The sequence below is a fragment of the Tachysurus vachellii genome, chromosome 5, assembly GCF_030014155.1.
Source record: "Tachysurus vachellii isolate PV-2020 chromosome 5, HZAU_Pvac_v1, whole genome shotgun sequence".
NCBI lineage: Eukaryota > Metazoa > Chordata > Actinopteri > Siluriformes > Bagridae > Tachysurus > Tachysurus vachellii.
This window is the reverse complement of record NC_083464.1, coordinates 31,268,129-31,287,132: the sequence shown is the minus strand read 5'-3', so window position 1 is coordinate 31,287,132 and position 19,004 is coordinate 31,268,129. Positions and strand designations below refer to the sequence as shown.

The 19,004-nt window shown below is 41.5% G+C and overlaps 2 protein-coding genes across 4 annotated transcripts; one reads left to right on the top strand and one right to left on the bottom strand.

Annotated features, from left to right (window-relative positions):
* The first annotated feature begins 230 nt into the window (after nt 1-230).
* cluap1 (clusterin associated protein 1) lies at nt 231-5,375 on the top strand. 3 transcript variants are annotated; one of them, XM_060871159.1, is made up of 12 exons: nt 231-270; nt 602-666; nt 962-1,073; nt 1,175-1,259; nt 1,437-1,619; nt 1,753-1,932; nt 2,037-2,170; nt 2,325-2,466; nt 2,660-2,732; nt 2,832-2,942; nt 3,071-3,123; nt 5,076-5,375. In XM_060871159.1, the coding sequence occupies exons 2-12, from the start codon at nt 645-647 to the stop codon at nt 5,244-5,246; spliced, it is 1,266 nt and encodes a 421-aa protein (XP_060727142.1). In that variant the 5' UTR covers nt 231-270; nt 602-644; the 3' UTR covers nt 5,247-5,375. The 3 variants fall into 3 exon arrangements, with proteins under 3 accessions (XP_060727142.1, XP_060727143.1, XP_060727141.1); XM_060871160.1 differs by having other exon boundaries at nt 255-277; XM_060871158.1 differs by lacking the exon at nt 231-270 and having other exon boundaries at nt 329-666.
* Nucleotides 5,329-17,510, bottom strand: nlrc3 (NLR family, CARD domain containing 3). Its single transcript, XM_060871157.1, has 19 exons — nt 17,331-17,510; nt 14,662-14,841; nt 14,286-14,546; nt 12,423-14,205; nt 11,761-11,847; nt 11,598-11,681; nt 11,235-11,318; nt 10,866-10,949; nt 10,662-10,745; nt 9,861-9,944; nt 9,682-9,765; nt 7,592-7,675; nt 7,251-7,334; nt 7,051-7,134; nt 6,729-6,812; nt 6,354-6,437; nt 6,186-6,269; nt 5,690-5,773; nt 5,329-5,561 (listed from the first exon to the last, which is right to left on the bottom strand). The coding sequence occupies exons 2-19, from the start codon at nt 14,777-14,779 to the stop codon at nt 5,471-5,473; spliced, it is 3,432 nt and encodes a 1,143-aa protein (XP_060727140.1). The 5' UTR covers nt 14,780-14,841; nt 17,331-17,510; the 3' UTR covers nt 5,329-5,470.
* Between the last annotated feature and the right edge of the window lie 1,494 nt (nt 17,511-19,004).

The following is a 19,004-nucleotide window of genomic DNA, read 5'->3' as shown; positions in this document are numbered from 1 at the left end:
TTTCCTTAGTGTAGAACTGGTTAAATATTTTAATGACTTAATTACAAATAAAAATGTTAATTAAAATATTTTATTATTATAGATGGCTTAATAGTAACGATAAGTAAGTTAAATTAACTTAAGTAACGATAACTATAAAGGTTCAATGTCAAGAACTTTGTTTTACTCTAAAACTATATGCAAACGCGTTTCGTATTAACTCTGGTTTGGTCCTTCTTGGAGTGCCGTAGCTCCGCGGCTGCTATAGCGACGGATACAGATACAGATGCTGTAAGATGTCGGTGCTAGAAAGCTACAAATATTTTATTAGATTAGTCACAAAACTACGAGTGACCAGCACTTTGTGTAATAGTTCACTGGTTAATACAAATTCTTAACGATATTCAGAGAGAAAAAGTAATGCTAAAACATGGCTAGCAATTATTACTCAATATGTCGACTCTGTTAGCTTAGCTTAGCTTAGCTAGTGTTACACTTGGTCTTGTTATGTACTAAAAACCTCTAATTTTATTGTGTGTGTAGAATATAATAAGTGTAGCTTTGCTTAGCTAAACCTCTGGAGAATAAAGTAGCTAATTTTATTTATATATTTATTACTTAGGATACGTTGAAGTGCGTTGGAAGGGAAAAAAGAGAAAACAAACATGTCGTTCAGGGACTTAAGAAGTAAGCAAGTTTTCTTTCTGTAGTTTTCATCCCTTTTGATTTGAAGCCCAAACCTTAAATTAGTTCTAGTATCATCATAAACTGAGAAAATCTCTTAACAGAGACAGAGTTTTGGAGTCACCCAAACCAAACTCTCAGCATGATGCTACCACCACCACCATGTTTCCTGTTTTCACCTTAATGCTTCTCTGCATTATTCACAATGTAGTTCAGCTTCCTTTTGAACTGCAGTGTTTTATTTATTCTTGTAGTCAGTGCAGTATGCTGGCCTCCATATCTGTGGGTGTGTGTTTAGATTTTACAGAGATGATGCGTGCACTAGGATACCCTCGACTGATCTCCATGGAGAACTTCAGGACTCCGAATTTTCCTCTGGTAGCAGAGATCCTTTTGTGGCTTGTCAAGAGGTGATGCATAAACACACACATACACACACACACACACACACACACTATAAATATATGAGAGAACGAGAGAGAGAGAGCTCTAATTCTTTTTCCTCTCACAGGTTCGAGCCACAGTTGGAGATCCCCAGTGACATCGACACAGAGTCGGACAGAGTGTTCTTCATCAAAGCCGTGGCTCAATTTATGGTATTTTTCTTTTTTTTACAAATAAACATATTTGAACACTTTCATGTCTGATTTGATGACAAGCTGTGCTTTTTGCTTTTTATTAACTGCAATAAAGAAGACGCTGGTAAAGAGATCATGTTTATTGCAGCTATTGAGCAGAAATGTGTGTGTGTGTGTGTGTGTGTCTCCTCACAGGCGACCAAGGCTCATATCAAAGTGAACCTGAAGCGTCTGTACCAAGCGGACGGCTACGCGGTGAAAGAGATGCTGAAAATCACCAGCGTCCTCTACAACGCCATGAAGACCAACGAGACGGGCAGCGACGAGCCCAGCTCCGACGACACCAGCAGCAAATTCACATTTACCCTGGCAGCCAAGGTGAGGGATTCCCTTGTGGCCCTTACTCCTGGCATGTTTAACACTTTCTGTCTGTGTGGTGTTTAATCTGTTTGCATGAACATTAACCTGTGTGTGTGTGTGTGTGTGTGTGTGTGTGTGTGTGTGTGTATAGATAGCAGATTTAAAGGCAGTGCGTCAGCTCGGTTCTGAGATCACAGCGAAGGGGGCAGCTCTGTACGACCTCCTGGGGCGTGAGCAGGACCTGAGAGAGAGCAGGACTGCAGCCATCGCGAGGCCACTGGAGATCGTGGAGGTGGAAAGAGCGCTCCGAGCAGCTGTGAAAGACATCATGGTACACACACAGACACAGAGAATAACCTACAGCTACGTCCTGTACAGCAGGCTAATGTAATATATTATCAGTTTGGCCTAATAGCTGTGTGTGTTTGTCTGTAGGAGAGCGTGCAGAAGACCAAGGAGATGCTGAACAACGTGGCATCTGACGAGGCAAGTCTGGAGGCCAGAATAGAGAAGAAAAAACAAGAACTGGAGAGAAACCAGAAGCGCTTACAGACACTACAGAGTGTTCGGTGATGCACACACACACACAGAATAACTATAGGCTGTCAGTAAATGGATAACATACCAATACATGAATTTTATATATATAAATATATATATAAAACAGAACAAAAACAGATAAAAGAAACAAGTAGTGCATTGACATTGAGTTTCTGCACACAGGCCGGCATTCATGGAGGAGTACGAGAAGATCGAGGAGGAGCTGCAAAAGCAATACGAGACATACGTGAAGAAATTCCACAGTCTGTGTTCCTTAGAGCAGCAGCTGGAAGAGTACCACAGACTGGAACAGGAGCGCTTTGAGGTACAAAATGGGAACCACATAAAGAGTTCAACTAAAGACTGTAACTGTAATGTTGGATGTAACTCATAGGGGTAAATGATTGTCACTACACAAATGCATTAACGCACAGCTGTAACACACTGAACCACGCAAAACCTCTGCTGGACAGTATGAATTTGTTGTGTATCATATTATACTTTTCTGTGCCGTGCAGGAAATGGAAAATTCCATGAAAATGATGCAAAACAAGCTACGTGAAGAAGACAGGAGACTCATGACGAGTGGAGGTTGAAACACACACACACACACACCCTATTTATTCTTTCTGTGACAAAAAGGCATGAGGAATTATAAACATACTCAAGTGCCATTCCTGCTCGTTTCAGTGCGAGAGGAAGACTCTGACATGGAGATCCCAGAAGACGAAGGCACAGACAGCGACATAGACGAAGAGCGTCCGTCCAAACCGTTCCCCCTTCGCCATACACAGATACCAGGTCCCTGAACCTCAACTGACATACCACATAGTCCAGTGTGGGACAGTTTTTGTCTCGTTAGTGTTGCTGTCGTTCATTATAATTTACCATATTAAAATCTGTGTGATTTATTTATTTACTCGCTGTAGGTCGGGCTGCCGGACGTCTCATTGGTACCATGCAGGGAGGAGACTCAGATGAAGTGAGTGGACAAAACACACCAGGGCTTTTATCATAAATACACCCTGCTTGTCCCACTTTTTCTTTCTCTCTGGTGTCTGACGTTTTGTCTCATTCACACTCGTCCACTTAGCCCAGAGTTAAAGATACACGCCATCGCCCCGGCGCTGGCCGGAGGCGCAGGAAACGACAGGTGTGTGTACGTGTGTGTGTTTGTGTGTGACAGGAAGGTAGCGACTCCCTCAAGACTAGCAGTAGTTAGTTCTTCAAACCCAAGAACCCTACAGCACACTGGATCTCTGCTGTGTGTGTGTATGAATGTGCACTAGTAGAACCTTCCTCCCTTTTCCTTTACATGCTGTATTGTCCAGTATTGGAGTCTTCCTACCCTGATTTTGCGATTTAGCTTACGGTAAATTCAATTAGCCAAATTTGATCGTAAACTTAATATTAAATCCATTGTGTGTTTGTGTGTGTGTGTGTTTGTGTATGTATGAATGCATGTGTGTGTGCGTGTATGTTTGTGTGTATGTACGAATGTGTGTGTGTACAGTATATGTATGTTTGTGTGTATATGTGTGTGTATGTGTACGAATGTATGTGTGTGTTTGTGTGTACAGTATGTACGAATATATGTGTATGTCTGTGTGTGTGTATATATGTATGTGTGTTTGTGTGTAAGAATATATGTGTGTGTTTGTGTGTATATGTATGTGTGTACGAATGTATGCGTGTGTTTGTGTGTGTGTATTTACGAATATGTGTGTGTCTGCGTATGTACGAATATATGTGTGTGTATGTATGTTTGTGTATATGTATGTGTGTTTGTGTGTACGAATTTGTGTGTGTATGTATGTTTGTGTATATGTATGTGTGTTTGTGTGTACGAATTTGTGTGTGTTTGTGAGTGTGTATGTACGAATATATGTGTGTGTCTGTTTGTTTGTGTGTATATGTATGTGTGTGTTTGTGTGTATGAATGTATGTGTGTTTGTGTATGTATGAATATATGTGTGTGTCTGTGTGTTTGTGTATATGTATGTTTGTGTATATGTATGTGTGCTTGTGTGTACGAATATGTGTGTGTTTGTGTATATGTATGTGTGTTTGTGTGTATGAATGTATGTGTGTGTTTGTGTATGTATGAATATATGTGTGTGTCTGTGTGTTTGTGTATATGTATGTTTGTGTATATGTATGTGTGTTTGTGTGTACGAATATGTGTGTGTCTGTGTATGTTTGTGTATATGTATGTGTGTTTGTGTGTATGAATATATGTGTGTGTCTGTGTATATGTTTGTGTATATGTATGTGTTTGTGTGTACGAATATATGTGTGTGTCTGTGTATATGTTTGTGTATATGTATGTGTGTTTGTGTGTACAAATTTGTGTGTGTTTGTGTGTGTGTGTATGTACGAATATATGTGTGTGTCTGTTTGTTTGTGTGTGTATATGTATGTGTGTGTGTGTGTGTGTGTGTATGTATGAATATGTGTGTGTTTGTGTGTACGAATGTAGGTGTGTGTGCGTATGAATATATGTGTGTGTCTGTTTGTTTGTGTGTGTGTATATGTATATGTGTGTTTGTGTGTACGAATGTATGTGTGTGTGTGTGTGTATGAATATATGTGTGTGTGTCTGTTTGTTTGTGTGTGTGTGTATATGTATGTGCGTGTTTGTGTGTACGAATGTATGTGTGTAGACACAACACTATCCACAATATTGTCCAATATTGGAGTCTTCCTACCCTGATTTTATGATTTATCGTACAGTAAATTAAATTAGCTAAATTTGATCGTAAACTTAATACTAAATCCCTTGTAGACAAACGTCACTAGCTCCCTAGCGTCAGATCGCTTCTGCTTGATTACGTTTGTCAAACATTTGTCGCGATGATCCACAAATTTCATCCTGAAAACTTTCCCGATTGAAAATGTAGTTATGAGTAAACGCATCGATGTTTTTCCCCGCAGACGAACGACAGCGATATCGACGTCGACGACGACGAAGAAGAAGAGGACGACGAGGGAAACGAAGACCTCGACGAAGAACACGGCAGTCTGGAAGGCTCCGCCTCCACACGCAACCGACCAACCAGATCACTGCACCCTCAGATACTAGAAGAGAGCGACAATGACTTCTAACAAGTACAGCGTATTACAAAGAGACAATAAATCCAACACAATCACACATTTATTATAAAACGCTTTATTATAAAAAGTCTCCAGGAATGTTTTTTTAATATATGTATATAATATACAGTAAGAAGCAAATGGCACTAATAATAAATATTATTTCATATAATTCGTATTCATCGTACACATTAAATTGTACAGCGTGCATCTTGTTTGTTGTGTGTTTTCTCTTTTCAAATGTCCACCACACACTCTGGAGCATCGGCTCGTATTGCATCCGAAACCACCTTAGCTCCAGACTCGCCGATTCCGTTACCCTGAAGACTGAAATGTGTACAGATTTAATCCCACACGTCTCTCTCAACATGTTATTCAAATCACGTTATATTTCTTTTATAATCCAAAAACTTTGTGCGTTTGTCGTCTTCAAACTCTCGGCTCAAGGAACTTACTTGATATACGTGAGCTGATGATTTCCTCGGAGCGCAGTGGCGATGAAGATGGCTCCATCCATCCCCAAAGAGTTCTCCTGAAGACTATATACGATAAATCAAACCCTTAGAGGTTATTAAAGCATTCGTTAAGTTCTTGACTAGAATATTGGGAGTTCAAATCCCAGCCAAAGATTTAACTATCGGCAAGTCTAGAGCTAGCATCTTCCGGTTTCTTAGCAACAGCGTTCTGGTTAACTTTACAAGCTCCATTTGAACTAGCCAAAGAAAAAAAAAAAAATCCCCGCCAATTTGTACTAATTATTTTCTTCAGGCATGTTTTTTTTGATTCTCACTGGCATTTCTTTTAGCTACCAACAAACACCGGTAGTGACATTCAGCTGAAAATCTCACGAGAGCTCAAAACAAAATGATACGTTACATTACACACAGTAATATATATTAGTTTATGGACTAGTTTACTTGGAGCCAAGTCCACCTCTCCTCTCCTACTTACTTCAAACTTCTCAAACTACGATTGGTCTTCAGCGCACTGGAGAGAGCCTTGGCCCCGCCCATGCCGATGGAGTTACCACGGAGACTGAACACAAGGTGAGAACAGGAAGTGTTTAATATGACACCAAAGTGTGTAACCGGATTTTACGTGAGATAGAGATGGACTCACTCGAGAGTGTGGAGGCTTCGGTTGACTGTCAGTGCTTCAGCCAGGGCCACAGCACCTGCTTCACCTGCTGATACACCCTGAAGACTACACACACACACACATATACACACAGGAGGTTGAAATATAGGCCTTTTCTGGAGCATGACCTATTTTTAAGGGTTTCTGCTAGACCACATGCTGCACTCTTACGTGCTGTGTGTCGGTGTCGGTGTGTGTGTGTCGGTGTGTGTGTGTCGGTGTTTGTGCAGGCATATTTAGCTCAAGGTTAAGGTTAGTGTTGAAGTAAAGACTTTTCTGGAAGGTCCTCACAAGTATAGTAAGATGTGTGTGTGTGTGTGTGTGGTGGGGGTGGGGGTGTGTGTGGGGTTAACTTACTAGAGCACTACAAGAGTGGAGTTAGTCTTTAGGGCACCTGCCAGGGCGACAACACCATCATCACCCAGCGCATTTTCTTGAAGACTACACACACACACACACACACACACAGATTAATGCACACCCTGAATCAGCCAATCAGAAAGAAGGTACTTTTTTTTAATCACAAATGCAGTGGTATAATCATCACATCTAACCTTCTCAAAACTGGGTTTAATGGTATCTAGTTTACTAGTTGACTCACTATAAAACTGTAGGCACTTCTTGTAACATTACCAGGACAAAAATGAAACAAGACTTTAAAGAACCTGTAGCTACTCACTCTAGGACCTGGACGAATGTGTTGTCCTTTAGGGACTGAGCTAGAGCTTTAGCTGCGCCGACTTTCATGAAGTTCCACTGGAGACTACAAAGAAAAAACAGATAGCCAAGTTGAACCTAGTGTGTCTTGGGTTGCTGGTGTGTGTGTGTGTGTGTGTGTGTGTGTGTGTGTGTGTGTGTTTGACAAAGAGAGAGACTCACTGCAAGGTAGTCAAAGCTCTGTTAACTTTAACCGCAGCTGCGATGGCCTTTACACCTTCATCGTGAAGAAGATTTGCTGTGAGACTGACACACACACACACACACACAACATGTCTTGATTCAGGAAAATGACGTCCCACATGTATTGAGATTGTTGTTCTCCACAGTAATGTACACTAACATTAGACTGTAAGTAACATAACCCTGAAAAGCCAGGAGGGGGCGCTGTAGTAGTGACTAAATGAGCAAATCACAGTCTTTGTTTACCATGTTAACCTGTTCAACGGGAAACGTTACAGCTGAAATCTGAAAGATTAAAGTTTGAGAAAGTTTGTACTCACTCAAGTTCTCGGAGTGTGTGGTTCTCTTGTAAAGCTCGGGCGATGGCTTGAGCACCTTCAACTCCAATGGAGTTCTCCCTAAGGCTACACACACACACACACACACACATGTAGGTCAATTAGCTGAGACGCCTAGTTCTGGGAAGATCTTGAAGGCTCTCCATTTGTACAATGATGAATCTCATGATAAATAGTTATGGAGACAGTCTCTTCTTCTCTGGCTCTCAACGAAGGCGGTCGCATTTTCTCTCCCTCTCCTCCCCTCTACTTTCCCTGCTTTGCTTCTTTCGTCTCGTCTACTGTCTTATACTTTGAGAGACTCTCTCTGCACTGCTCTCTAAACTAAAATATCATGGATTTGATAAACTGGTCTCTCAACGCAATTGACACCATCTTCTCGACGAGAAGCTTGGGTTCGGGGGAACCTGACTGCCCTGCCGGAACGTTCGCAGCTGGCTATATGATGGACGCGTGGGAGAGATGGCGGGTCGTGTGTCTGGTGCCTCTTTCCATGGAGGACATTGAAGATATCTACCTATTCGGAACCATGATAACAGGAGTTCTGCTGATTGGATTAGGCATTGCCCTGGGTTATCGAGAGAATCAGAAAACGGTAACAGCTGTTCAAAATCTCCCAAAGCTGCCCGTCATGATCGATGCAGTGGGCAGAGCGGTCAGCACTGAGGCTGGGACTAATAACCGCAATATGGATAACATCACGATGAAGCTCACTGCTTTGGATACTGTTTTGGTTAACATCATGGAGAAGCTCACTGCTTTGGAAAGAAAAATGGATCGATATGGAGACCAGAATGGACTAAGAGAGTAGTCGTGTAAATTGGAATGCGTCTACTCGCCCCAAGACCAAATAATCCCAATCTTATCTGCTTTCGGCTCCCCTTAACCAGCACTGGCCTCGGCCAAGGCCGCTGTTGGAACAACAATTCCCCCGGCAGAGCACTGCAGCGAGACGCTCTTGCGTTCCTTTCCCCACTTCTACAGACACCTGCTGATTGTTGACTCTCTTTGGGACCTAATCAAGGTTGTCTCCATGGCAATTTGCTGTGTATCGCTATGACAATCTTGCGGACTGAGGCACACCAAGATTTGATGCCGGGAGCAACGACTCTCCAGGCCTACACTTACATACACACACACACACACACACACACACACACACACACACACACACATAAAGATATGCACTCACCCCCCCACCCCCCATCCCACGCCTTCGCCGCTTTGTACCGCCAGTCTGACAAGCGGGTCTGTGACCAGCGCCGAAGATAAAGGCCGCAGGACCTGATGGCTGCTTGCCTGTGCTGGATTACCTACACCCCCCCCCCCCCCTCCCCTCCCCTGTTGCAAGTCATGTGTTTATGGCGTACTGTTTATGTGCTTATGTTGCTGAGGTGTTTTTTTCCTGTTCCCACACTGTACTCCCCACCGGAGGATAGTCTGGGGGTTGTTGTTTTTTTCCTCCTCCCTTCCCTAATGTTATGCTGTATTTCTTTTCAATCCCCTGTCTTCCTGTCCTGTCCTCCCCTTGTATTGTATGTATTGTATGTATGGGCAGGTTGATGGCTAATTTCGCTGGTACCTGTGACCAGTGACAATAAAGGCTACTACTACTACTACTACTAACCCTCCCAGCCTGTCAAGCAGATACTTTTCCGAGGTCATGGCTGATCTTCAGGTAGACACACAACTGACTGCTCCAGAACACAAAGTACTGTGTACATTCAAATGCGCAAAGGTTTGACCAATATTCCATTCCAGGTCTAGTTCTCCTTTGCTGTTATAACAACATCCGCTCATCTGGGAAGGTCTTGTTGTTCCAGTTCATTCAGTATGGGGTTGAGATCAGACCTCCAATCTTAACACACTGTGTCTTCATGGAGCTTTCTTAGTGGTTACTTTTTTAGTGTTACACTGGCATCAAAATATCCCAATAATCCAATGCTATTTCAGAGAAATTCAGACTTTGTTCTCTAGGGAGGGTAAAATAACGTCTATGCACACACACACACACACACACTCACACACACACACACACACACACACACACACACACACACACACATACTCACTTGAGTTTAGTGAGGGCTTTATTGTAGCGCAGGGCCTGAGTCAGAGCCTTCATACCCATATCACTAACAGAGTTACTCCGGAGGCTGAAAAGAAAGTGATAAGTTTGAATTGACATTTACAATTGTGTGTGTGTGTGTGTGTGTGTGTGTGTGTGTGTGTGTGTGTGCATACACAATACCTGAGAGTTTGAAGTGTACGGTTGACCACAAGAGCTTGAGCCAATGCTAATGCTCCCAGATCTCCCATGTGATTTCCAGATACACTGAGATTAATGCATGAATGAATATACACAATAATTAAATAAGAACACATTCATAAAAATATTAGTAGAAACGTTTAATTCCAAGCAGCTAACGTCTTCATTAACACACTGATTCAGTGACACCAAATTCAACATGAATAATTCACAGGTTAAGTTATTAAAGTAACACCAACATGACAAGATGCTTGTTTTTTTTGGGTCTGTAGATGAACCACATTATAGGTGTAAAATGTCAGTATTCGTACTCGCCTCATTCTCACTAACATGCCCAAACATCCACCAAAGAACATGCTAGCTAACGTGTCGGCTAGTCGTTATTTTACTCATGAACGGAGTAACGGTTTAACGTGCTGTCAGGACGCCGACGCTTCGTTTGTTTAGCATAACAAAAATGTTCTTGCTTAACAGGTGACATTTATTTATTTATTTATTTTTAGCATCAGGAAACAAACTGAAAAAAAAAGAGAAGTGACTGTAACTTAAAAACTAAAAATATAACAGGAACTAACTTGTAATTCAAAAGAAACGCAACGAAAACTTGCAAACTTGTGGTTTAAGAGGAATGAAACACTTCTGACACACTGATCGGTCAGTGGTGAACTTCTCTGTGTGATATTGCATCATGTCGTGATCACATCACAGCAGCATATCCGCAAGTGTTTTATTCATCATCTCGGTCAACTTTACAGTAAAGTCTCACAAAAGCACATTTCATACTTGAGGTCTTGTAAAGTCTGATTCTTCTTCAGTGCTTCTGCGATTCTCTTCACCCCTTCTGGACCTATACTGTTCTTCTGAACACTGAAACACACACATTTATGACAAATACATGATGGCATAAAAATAAATAAATTCATTAATTTTAAAAAATCCAATAAGGAAACATTAAAAACGTTAATATTTATAATTACAAACACTTACTTTAATGTGGCGAGTTTTCTGTTTGACTGCAAAACCTCGGCCAGTGCGTGAGCTCCCTCATCCTTGATCTGGTTACTTTGAAGACTGCACATCAGAGGTGTGAGTAAGTCACACATGTGCAAGTCACAAGTAAGTCTCAAGTCATGAATGTCAAGTCAAAGTCAAGTCGAGTTTTTTTTTAATATTTGTCAAGCAAGTCTCAAGTCTCAAATATGCGACTTACTGTAAGTCTGACTCGAGTCAAGTCATATGACTCGAGTCTTCCGTCTCTGCTGCACATATACACACACTATTTAAACTAATTATACAATGTTTAGATTTGTATTATATATATATATAGATATGTGTGTGTGTTTTGTTGGTACTCACTTGACTGACATAATAACCTGGTTCATCTTCAGCGCCTCAGCCAATGTCTTCGCCCCTTTGGTGCCAATATTGTTGCCATGGAGACTGTTAATCAAAAAAAAAATTTTTATTTGATTTTTCTCTTTTAGAGAAAACAAAATTATAAGTTGCACAGAATTATATTTATATTATATTTCAATTCGCACTTAAATTCTTGTCGCTATGAGATGTTTGGAATCATTGACCTCAAATTGTTACGTGCTGCGTATTTATATATACGTATATATATTTAGGTATATATTTATATACTTACGTGCAGACTACTTATATACACTCACTCACACACACACACACACACACACACACACAATTGCGGACACTTACTCCAATACGGTGAGAGTCCGATTGACCAGAAGAGCTCGACTCAGTGGCTTGATCCCTTTACTGCTAATCGAGCTATCTGCCATACTAGAGAGAAAGCAAGACAGAGACATTGATAAAACACTAGATGATACAGACATCTGTACATATTGCATACACGTTATACCTTAACAATTGAATATGACAGTCTTTGGCACTTAGCAAACTTCCCAGGAGCTCCATGGCATCGTCCGTCAACGTATTATTTTCCATCCTGAAAAACGTACACAAATGCACACACACACAAAAGATTACGTTTACTTAAGACCAAAGAAACTAGTAACAATAAGTAAACTTGACGCCAATGCTAGTCCGCCTCGTTGCTAATTTGTGTGCCTCAAAAGCCTATAAAATGTACTTAAAAAGGCAGAAAACTATTTCATGCATTTGGGTTTGTTGTGACCTTGACCCTTAACTTGTTTGGCCATTTGTTGCCTTGTTGTAAACTTCAACCTCTTTCTTTTTCTCTTAGCAATCCACAACCTCTTTGTTTACCCTGCAAGACACTATACACTCACATCTTCAAATTAAACCTAGAGTGCAAAACGTATAATATCTGGTATAATATCTATTGAAAATATTGTTCTATATATATACATATTTAATACAAATTGCTACGGTCATATTTCAGCAGTGAGTATGATGAAGTTTTGTGAAAACACATACCCAGCTCATAGTGTTTCATGGTTAGCAGGATAAGGTAAGTGTGAAAAATTAAATCTGCATGTTAAAACCGCTATTGACGATGAGCGTAGGTATGAACTCTCGTGGTTGATGTATTTGTGTTACCTCAACTTGCTGCAGTACAGGAGCTGTGGGAGAAGTTTCTTGAGAGAGGACGAGTCCAGGCAGTTTGAGAGGTGAGTCTCATTGACACACGACTCTGACGTCTGCAGCAGATAAGCAAGTACTGCACAAACCCCACCCTTAAGCTTCCCTCGTAGTCTGCAGCTAGTCAGATCCTCCTCCACAGAGCGTATCCACTCGCCCTGCTGTAACTCTGCCAGGCAAGCGACCGTAGCTACACTACGCATGCTAACCGCCTCGTCTCCCCATCCGGACACTGTATTTTGAAGCAGAGTCATTGCCATTGTGCGCTGGGTCAACTGCTCTTCTCTGCTTATTCCCAAAGCCCCTCCCAACAGAGCTCCAGCCGCTGAGGACAAAAGGCCAGAGAGGAAGCGCATGAAGAGGTCAAGTTTGCCATTGGATGAGGTGCTAGTTTTCTGCAGTGCGGCACGATAGTGGTTTTGGAAGCCAATCCTCGGCCAAGAAACGCTGCTCTCGGAGAACAGATCAAACATTCCACGCCGTGAGGACACATAGTAGAAGAGCGCACCGAGGAACTCCTGTACAGAAGTGTGTACAAACTGCCATGATACTGAGTCAGAAGACCAGCTCTGCTCACGTTGAAGGATCCGGTGTCCCAGAGATCCTGGTGGTGGTGGGATGTCGACACCATAAGTCCGTAATTCAGTCTCAGTAAACGTGTAACGTTGACGCAGCAGACTGTAAAAGGCCAACCGTCCAAGAGTGCTTAGCGGCTTCCGGATGCTTCCACCTGATGGATCTGTGGAGGAGAGATGTGGCCAACAGTAGAGGGCATATACCTCCGTCAGTGTCCGTGGTAGATGTATGTCTTCCAAATCCATCCTTACAAGGTGGCACAAGGTGGTTGTAACAATTCGACAAATGCAAGGCACCGAACAAAGAATGCACAAGGGTTTCTGGGATCTCAGGTGAGCCCATGCATGGCAAGACTTGTCCTCGGATGTTTGACTTTGACAATCCGACTGAGTGGACTGCTGGAATCTTGTGTAAAAGTTCTCTGGCAAGGGTGCATTTTTGATGTAATTCTCAATCTGATCGTGCAAAAAAGCTGGTACTTCCGTCACACGATCCACTAATCCTGCTGGTACTTTTGCCCCGACTCCAGGCCTCGACAAAAGCCACAGTGATGCACCTGGTAACAGGTTGCCCCTGATGATGTTTGTAATGAGATCAGATACTGGAAGCTCTCGACGTTGATCTGAGGCAGCCGGGGCCTCTGAGAAGTCCAGTGGGAAGCGGAATTCTTCCAACCCATCGAAGATCAACAGCACTTTACAGGCACGATTGTTCAAAATCATGTCGACGTTATCATATGGAACAATCAATCGAAGCAACTTCTCAAGTGACATCCGGTCATAACTGCTCAATTCCCAACAAACAATCGGAATTGCCAAGCTAAACTCTGGGAATACCTTCCCTGAACACCACTGATGGACGAATTTACGGACCAATCGCGTTTTCCCACTGCCAGCCACGCCTACTGTCAGTGTGACACGAGGGGCCGTGCTTACCCTCGTCAGCGCAGCAAAAAGTCTATCCAGTCCCAATGGACGACTGTGCAAAGGTCCCACCCCTCTGTTGACTGACACTTGAATGAGATCGTGCTCTCTTTGTTGCAGGTCAGACACTCCATCAACCAATAACAGGTCAGGAGTTTGATTAGGTGCTTTGTGGGATGGAATCTCATTGTCATTTCTGACTTGCTGTTGGAGTTTGTCTTTATGTTGCTGAACAACAGAGTCTAAGAATAAAGCAGAAAATAAACAGAGACAAATAAACAAATTCATTCTGAATGTGGAAGGTGATCGTACACACACTCACCGTGCAGAGTTATGAGGTTGTACTCGTCCGGATGCGAGTTCTTCAGGTATTCCTGGAGGCCGTTGCCCTGCGTATCACTTCTGAACAGCAGCTCAACCAATGCGTGGACTTTATCCTCCGTAGATCCCGCTTCCTTGATAATCCCTGCCCCCTCTGCACTAAGCTCATCCGACTTCCTCATGTGGTTGACTATGTCCATCAGTAATGGACCAGTGATGAAACGCTGCAATGACTTTTTATTCTTACGCAACCAACCGGCATCTGATTGAAACAAAGTTACGGTTATAGTCCGTGATATTACAATACGTCATCACTGTAATAATGCCAAAGGAACCCGTGTGTATCTGTGTAAGTGTTTAACATGTTTTTTTTTTACCCTCCATTTTCTTGCGAGTTCCTGATTTTGGAGTGGATTTAAGAACCATGTAGCAGTCGTCCTGCCAAGGAATTTGAGAGGTCCTCTCCATCCCACTGTATTTACTGTAGGTGTTCATGTGATTATTTGTTCATTAGATGCTACACGCCAGTTTTGCCGTCACCCGTTCGATCCATGTCTCTGTTACAAAGAAAGGGTTAAAAATTGAATTTAATAAACAACGTATTAGATTTAATCATAGAGTCAATCAAAATGTGCTAGCGTTCTGGGAAACGCTAAACTGTTAAAAAACTTTAGCTGAACTATACATTTATGAAAAACTACAAGCTACATTCATGGCTCATGTTGCCTCTTTTGCTAACTACAAATAACAAACAATAGCAGTTAAGGTTTAGGTTTTCTGTGAGGAGATTTTAATATTTTTATTCGAGCAGTTGGTTGTTGATTACAGTATTTTCCTTTTGTGTGTGTGACAAGTTTTACTTTGTGTAGAAAACTTTATTTCTGTGCACTCCTTGCCTGTGGTTTATAACGTACTTTGTGCATCTATAGACTTTTGCTACTCCAGGCAGATAGGGTTCGCATGCAAAGCATTGCAACAGGAGGGATGTGCTTTAAGGTTTAAGACCGAGACAGACGCTACCTCAGAAACCTCACAAGCCACATGCATCAGCAAATACTCCGTTACCAAGGATACGCCTCCACACATGCACAGCAAGGCAAGTAACTATCAATATATAGCCATTAGCAAGTGATGCTCTATGCATGACCTTGTTTCTGCTGTATGACCTCAGTATTTGGCAGATAAAAATAAAAAAGTACAAACCGCTGCCTTATTTTGTTTTATAATCTTGTGCTTGATTATAACACTAATCTAATTTTAGTTGATACGGTAATAAACCTCCCAGGGTCTAGACACTTCCGAAGAAGATAGAAAGCAGTAATATAAAAAAAAAGAATCCAACAATTTTTTTTTATGTTGCAATGATATTTGACATTGCTTTGTATAATCAAATCTTTTTATTTAATGTTAATATTTTAGGTCAAATTGTTAATATTTTGCCTTAGTTTGCATTACTAGATTATTGATTTCTTTTTTTTTCTTCAAACTTTCTTTTCTCACTAGATAAACCTACAGACTTAATTCTATTTTTTTCTGAATTATACGAAAGATCAGTGTGTAATATTTTAAATTCAACATTTAAATTCAATTCAAATTCCATTAAGATTTTAAGTTCAAGCAAACTGTTCACATGGTGTAGAAATCACCAAAGATTATCAAATAACTAAGCTTTTGTTTTGAAACTGTAGTATGTTAGAAATCTAGGAAAATATATTTGACAGTTCTAATAAATTAAAGAAAAAGACTAATAGATAAAATTATGAATTGGCGCGATACAAGCGTATCGGACGAGTACGTGGTCAGGTTTTCATTCAAACCATCGGTATGTTTTTAAAATAAATGAAACCGCAAAAAGAAAGTGTGAATAAAAAAAAACATTCGCACAATTTAACGACTTTTGGAACTTGATATAAAAGACATAAAAGTTATGGCAAAATAATTGAAGGTGCTGGATCAAGTGCTATTTTTATAATATATTTTTATATATTTATATTTTTATACCTTATTAGGATTATCTCATTGTGTCATCAATACAACATTTATCAGACTGTATATTTATAATCACACCCCCAGTGTCACCCAGATGAGGATGAGGTTCCCCTTTGAGTCTGGTTCCTCTCAAGGTTCCTTCCTTTACCATCTAAGGGAGTTTTTCCTCCCCACAGTCACCTCAGACTTGCTCATTGGGGATAAATACAAACACATTTAAATATATATAATATTAGTCTTGAGTTTTGTATTATATTATTCTTTATAATAACCTTTTGTTCTATGTTTATGTTCTGTAAATCTGCTTTGAGACGACGTCAATTGTAAAAAGTGCCATACAAATAAACTTGAATTGAATTGAACCTGTAAAAATGGATAAATCTAAATTCTAGTAATTTATTGAGTAGTGCCAATACAACAACCTGGAACATCCTGAAAAAGGAAGAAACCGTTAGTTGACAAACAATTTCAGACCAATGGAAATAAAAACATCACCACCATCAACCGCCACACGGTAGGAGTGAAGGTATCAGGCTCCACTGTTCGAAGAAGACTTCAAGAAGCAGAAATATAATGGTCATGCCACATGATGCGATGCACTCATCAGCAGTGTAAAATACAGAGAAGAACCACGAAGGTTCTGGAGATAAAATGAACCTTGACCAAAGTGCTGGAAAGACCTTTATGTCCTAAAAAGAGAAATCCACCAAAACAAACCCCTGAAATTAGAAGCTATGGGGGAAAAAAGCATGCAGGAGTTTAATGATACCCCAAAGTATCCTCCTACACACACACACACACACACACACACACACACGATATAAATACAACGGTTGAACCTCTTACCTTGAGAACAGGAAAAGAGTGAGGGTCAGACAGGCAGAATGAGACAAGACATACAAAGCTATGGGGGGGAAGCATTCAGGAGTTTAATGATATCATTGGGTCGCCAGATTGATGCGAGATGATCCAAAACATAAAAAAAATGAAAAATAGACCCCAAAGTATCCTCCTACACACACACACACGATATAAAGACAACGGTTGAACCTCTTACCTTGTGTAAACGTGTGTATTCCTTCTACCTGCTGCTCTCATTTTTCTTTTGTTTTATTGCCCTTACAGCATTTCTGAGCGCACTCTCGTTCTGCCTCTGTCGTTTTTTCTTCCTGTCACACCTCACTCTCTTCCTGTGTCACTGATAGCAAATTTGTCAAAGGCGGCAGCATCTTTGCGTCTCACACACACACACACCACACACATGCAGGCTTCCACTTTTTTTTACACTTCTTTTCACTGTCTTGTCCAGCATCACCATCCTGTGTGTATGACCACACACACACACACACACACACACGCAAACACACAAACGCATGTCTACTATCATATGCCAACACATCTCTTTGTACACACACTGTTAACACTTAGTTTACACGTGCTTACAGCTTAGAAAAAGCCACAAGCTGCGCACAATGGTTTGAATAAACTGGCCAAGCTTGACAGACAAAGCGAAACAGAAGCGCATGGCTGTCTGTCACGCAGCAGGAAGTGCTTCTGAGAGAACAGGAAAAGAGTGAGGGTCAGACAAGACATAAGAATATCTGAGCAAGACTGAAAAAGTGTTGTAACAGATCATATCACACAAATCAGCACAAAGCATTGGCAATTTATTAGGAACACTTGGGGAAAAACAATCTAACACGAAGTTCATGTGGAAGCAGCCTGATGCAGGAGAGAAGTCGTGTTCACCTCATTCAGCATCAGAACGAAGGGAAGGAAAAACTCTCAGGGATTATTCTTGGTGAAGAAACCGCTGATGTCCTGAGATTTACACACACGGACACACACACACACACACAGACAGACACACACACAGACAGACACACACACAGACAGACACACACACAGACAGGCACACACACAGACAGGCACACACACAGACAGGCACACACACAGACAGGCACACACACAGACAGGCACACACACAGACAGGCACACACACAGACAGGCACACACACAGACAGGCACACACACAGACAGGCACACACACAGACACAGACACACACAGACACAGACACACACAGACACAGACACACACAGACACAGACACACACACACACACAGACACACACACAGACAAACAGACACACACACACACACACACAGACACACAGACACACACACAGACAAACAGACACACACAGACACACATACAGACAGACACACACACAGACAGACAGACACACACAGACACACACACACAGACAGACACACAGACAGAAAGACACACAGACAGACACACACACACACACAGACAGACACACACACAGACACACACACACACACACACACACACAGACACACACAGACAGACAGACAGACACACACACACAGACAGACAGACACACACACAGACAGACACACACTCTCTAAGTTCTGAAGGTGTAAACGTTTCGGTTCTTGGCTTACAGCAGAGGAACCTGATGTGGTCTCCTGCTCTTGAAGCTCATCCGCATCATTCTGTGCTTTTCTTCTTAACACGTTTGTGATTATTTGTGTTACAGTCAACACAGCGCTACATTCGACTTTAATTCCATGTATTTATCTCTATTTGATGCGTGACAGGAGTCCGGAAACTGACCAGAAGAAAGAGGACAGCTTCCGATTTTTTTTTTTATATTTAAGCCTGAAAATATCATCCAAGAAAGAATCACCAATGGCAATGAAGTCA

Bases quoted from the DNA above. Each gene is read 5' to 3' on its own strand.
- nlrc3 (XM_060871157.1), bottom strand. From the start codon at position 14,779: ATGAACACCTACAGTAAATACAGTGGGATGGAGAGGACCTCTCAAATT. The intron at 11,848-12,422 runs GTAACACAAATA...TACGTTTTTCAG, and splicing joins CTGTACTGCAGCAAGTTGAG to GATGGAAAATAATACGTTGA. The intron at 5,562-5,689 runs GTAAGTTCCTTG...TACACATTTCAG, and splicing joins CATCAGCTCACGTATATCAA to TCTTCAGGGTAACGGAATCG.
- cluap1 (XM_060871159.1), top strand. From the start codon at position 645: ATGTCGTTCAGGGACTTAAGAA. The intron at 1,074-1,174 runs GTGATGCATAAA...TTCCTCTCACAG, and splicing joins CTTTTGTGGCTTGTCAAGAG to GTTCGAGCCACAGTTGGAGA. The intron at 2,733-2,831 runs GTTGAAACACAC...TGCTCGTTTCAG, and splicing joins GAGACTCATGACGAGTGGAG to TGCGAGAGGAAGACTCTGAC.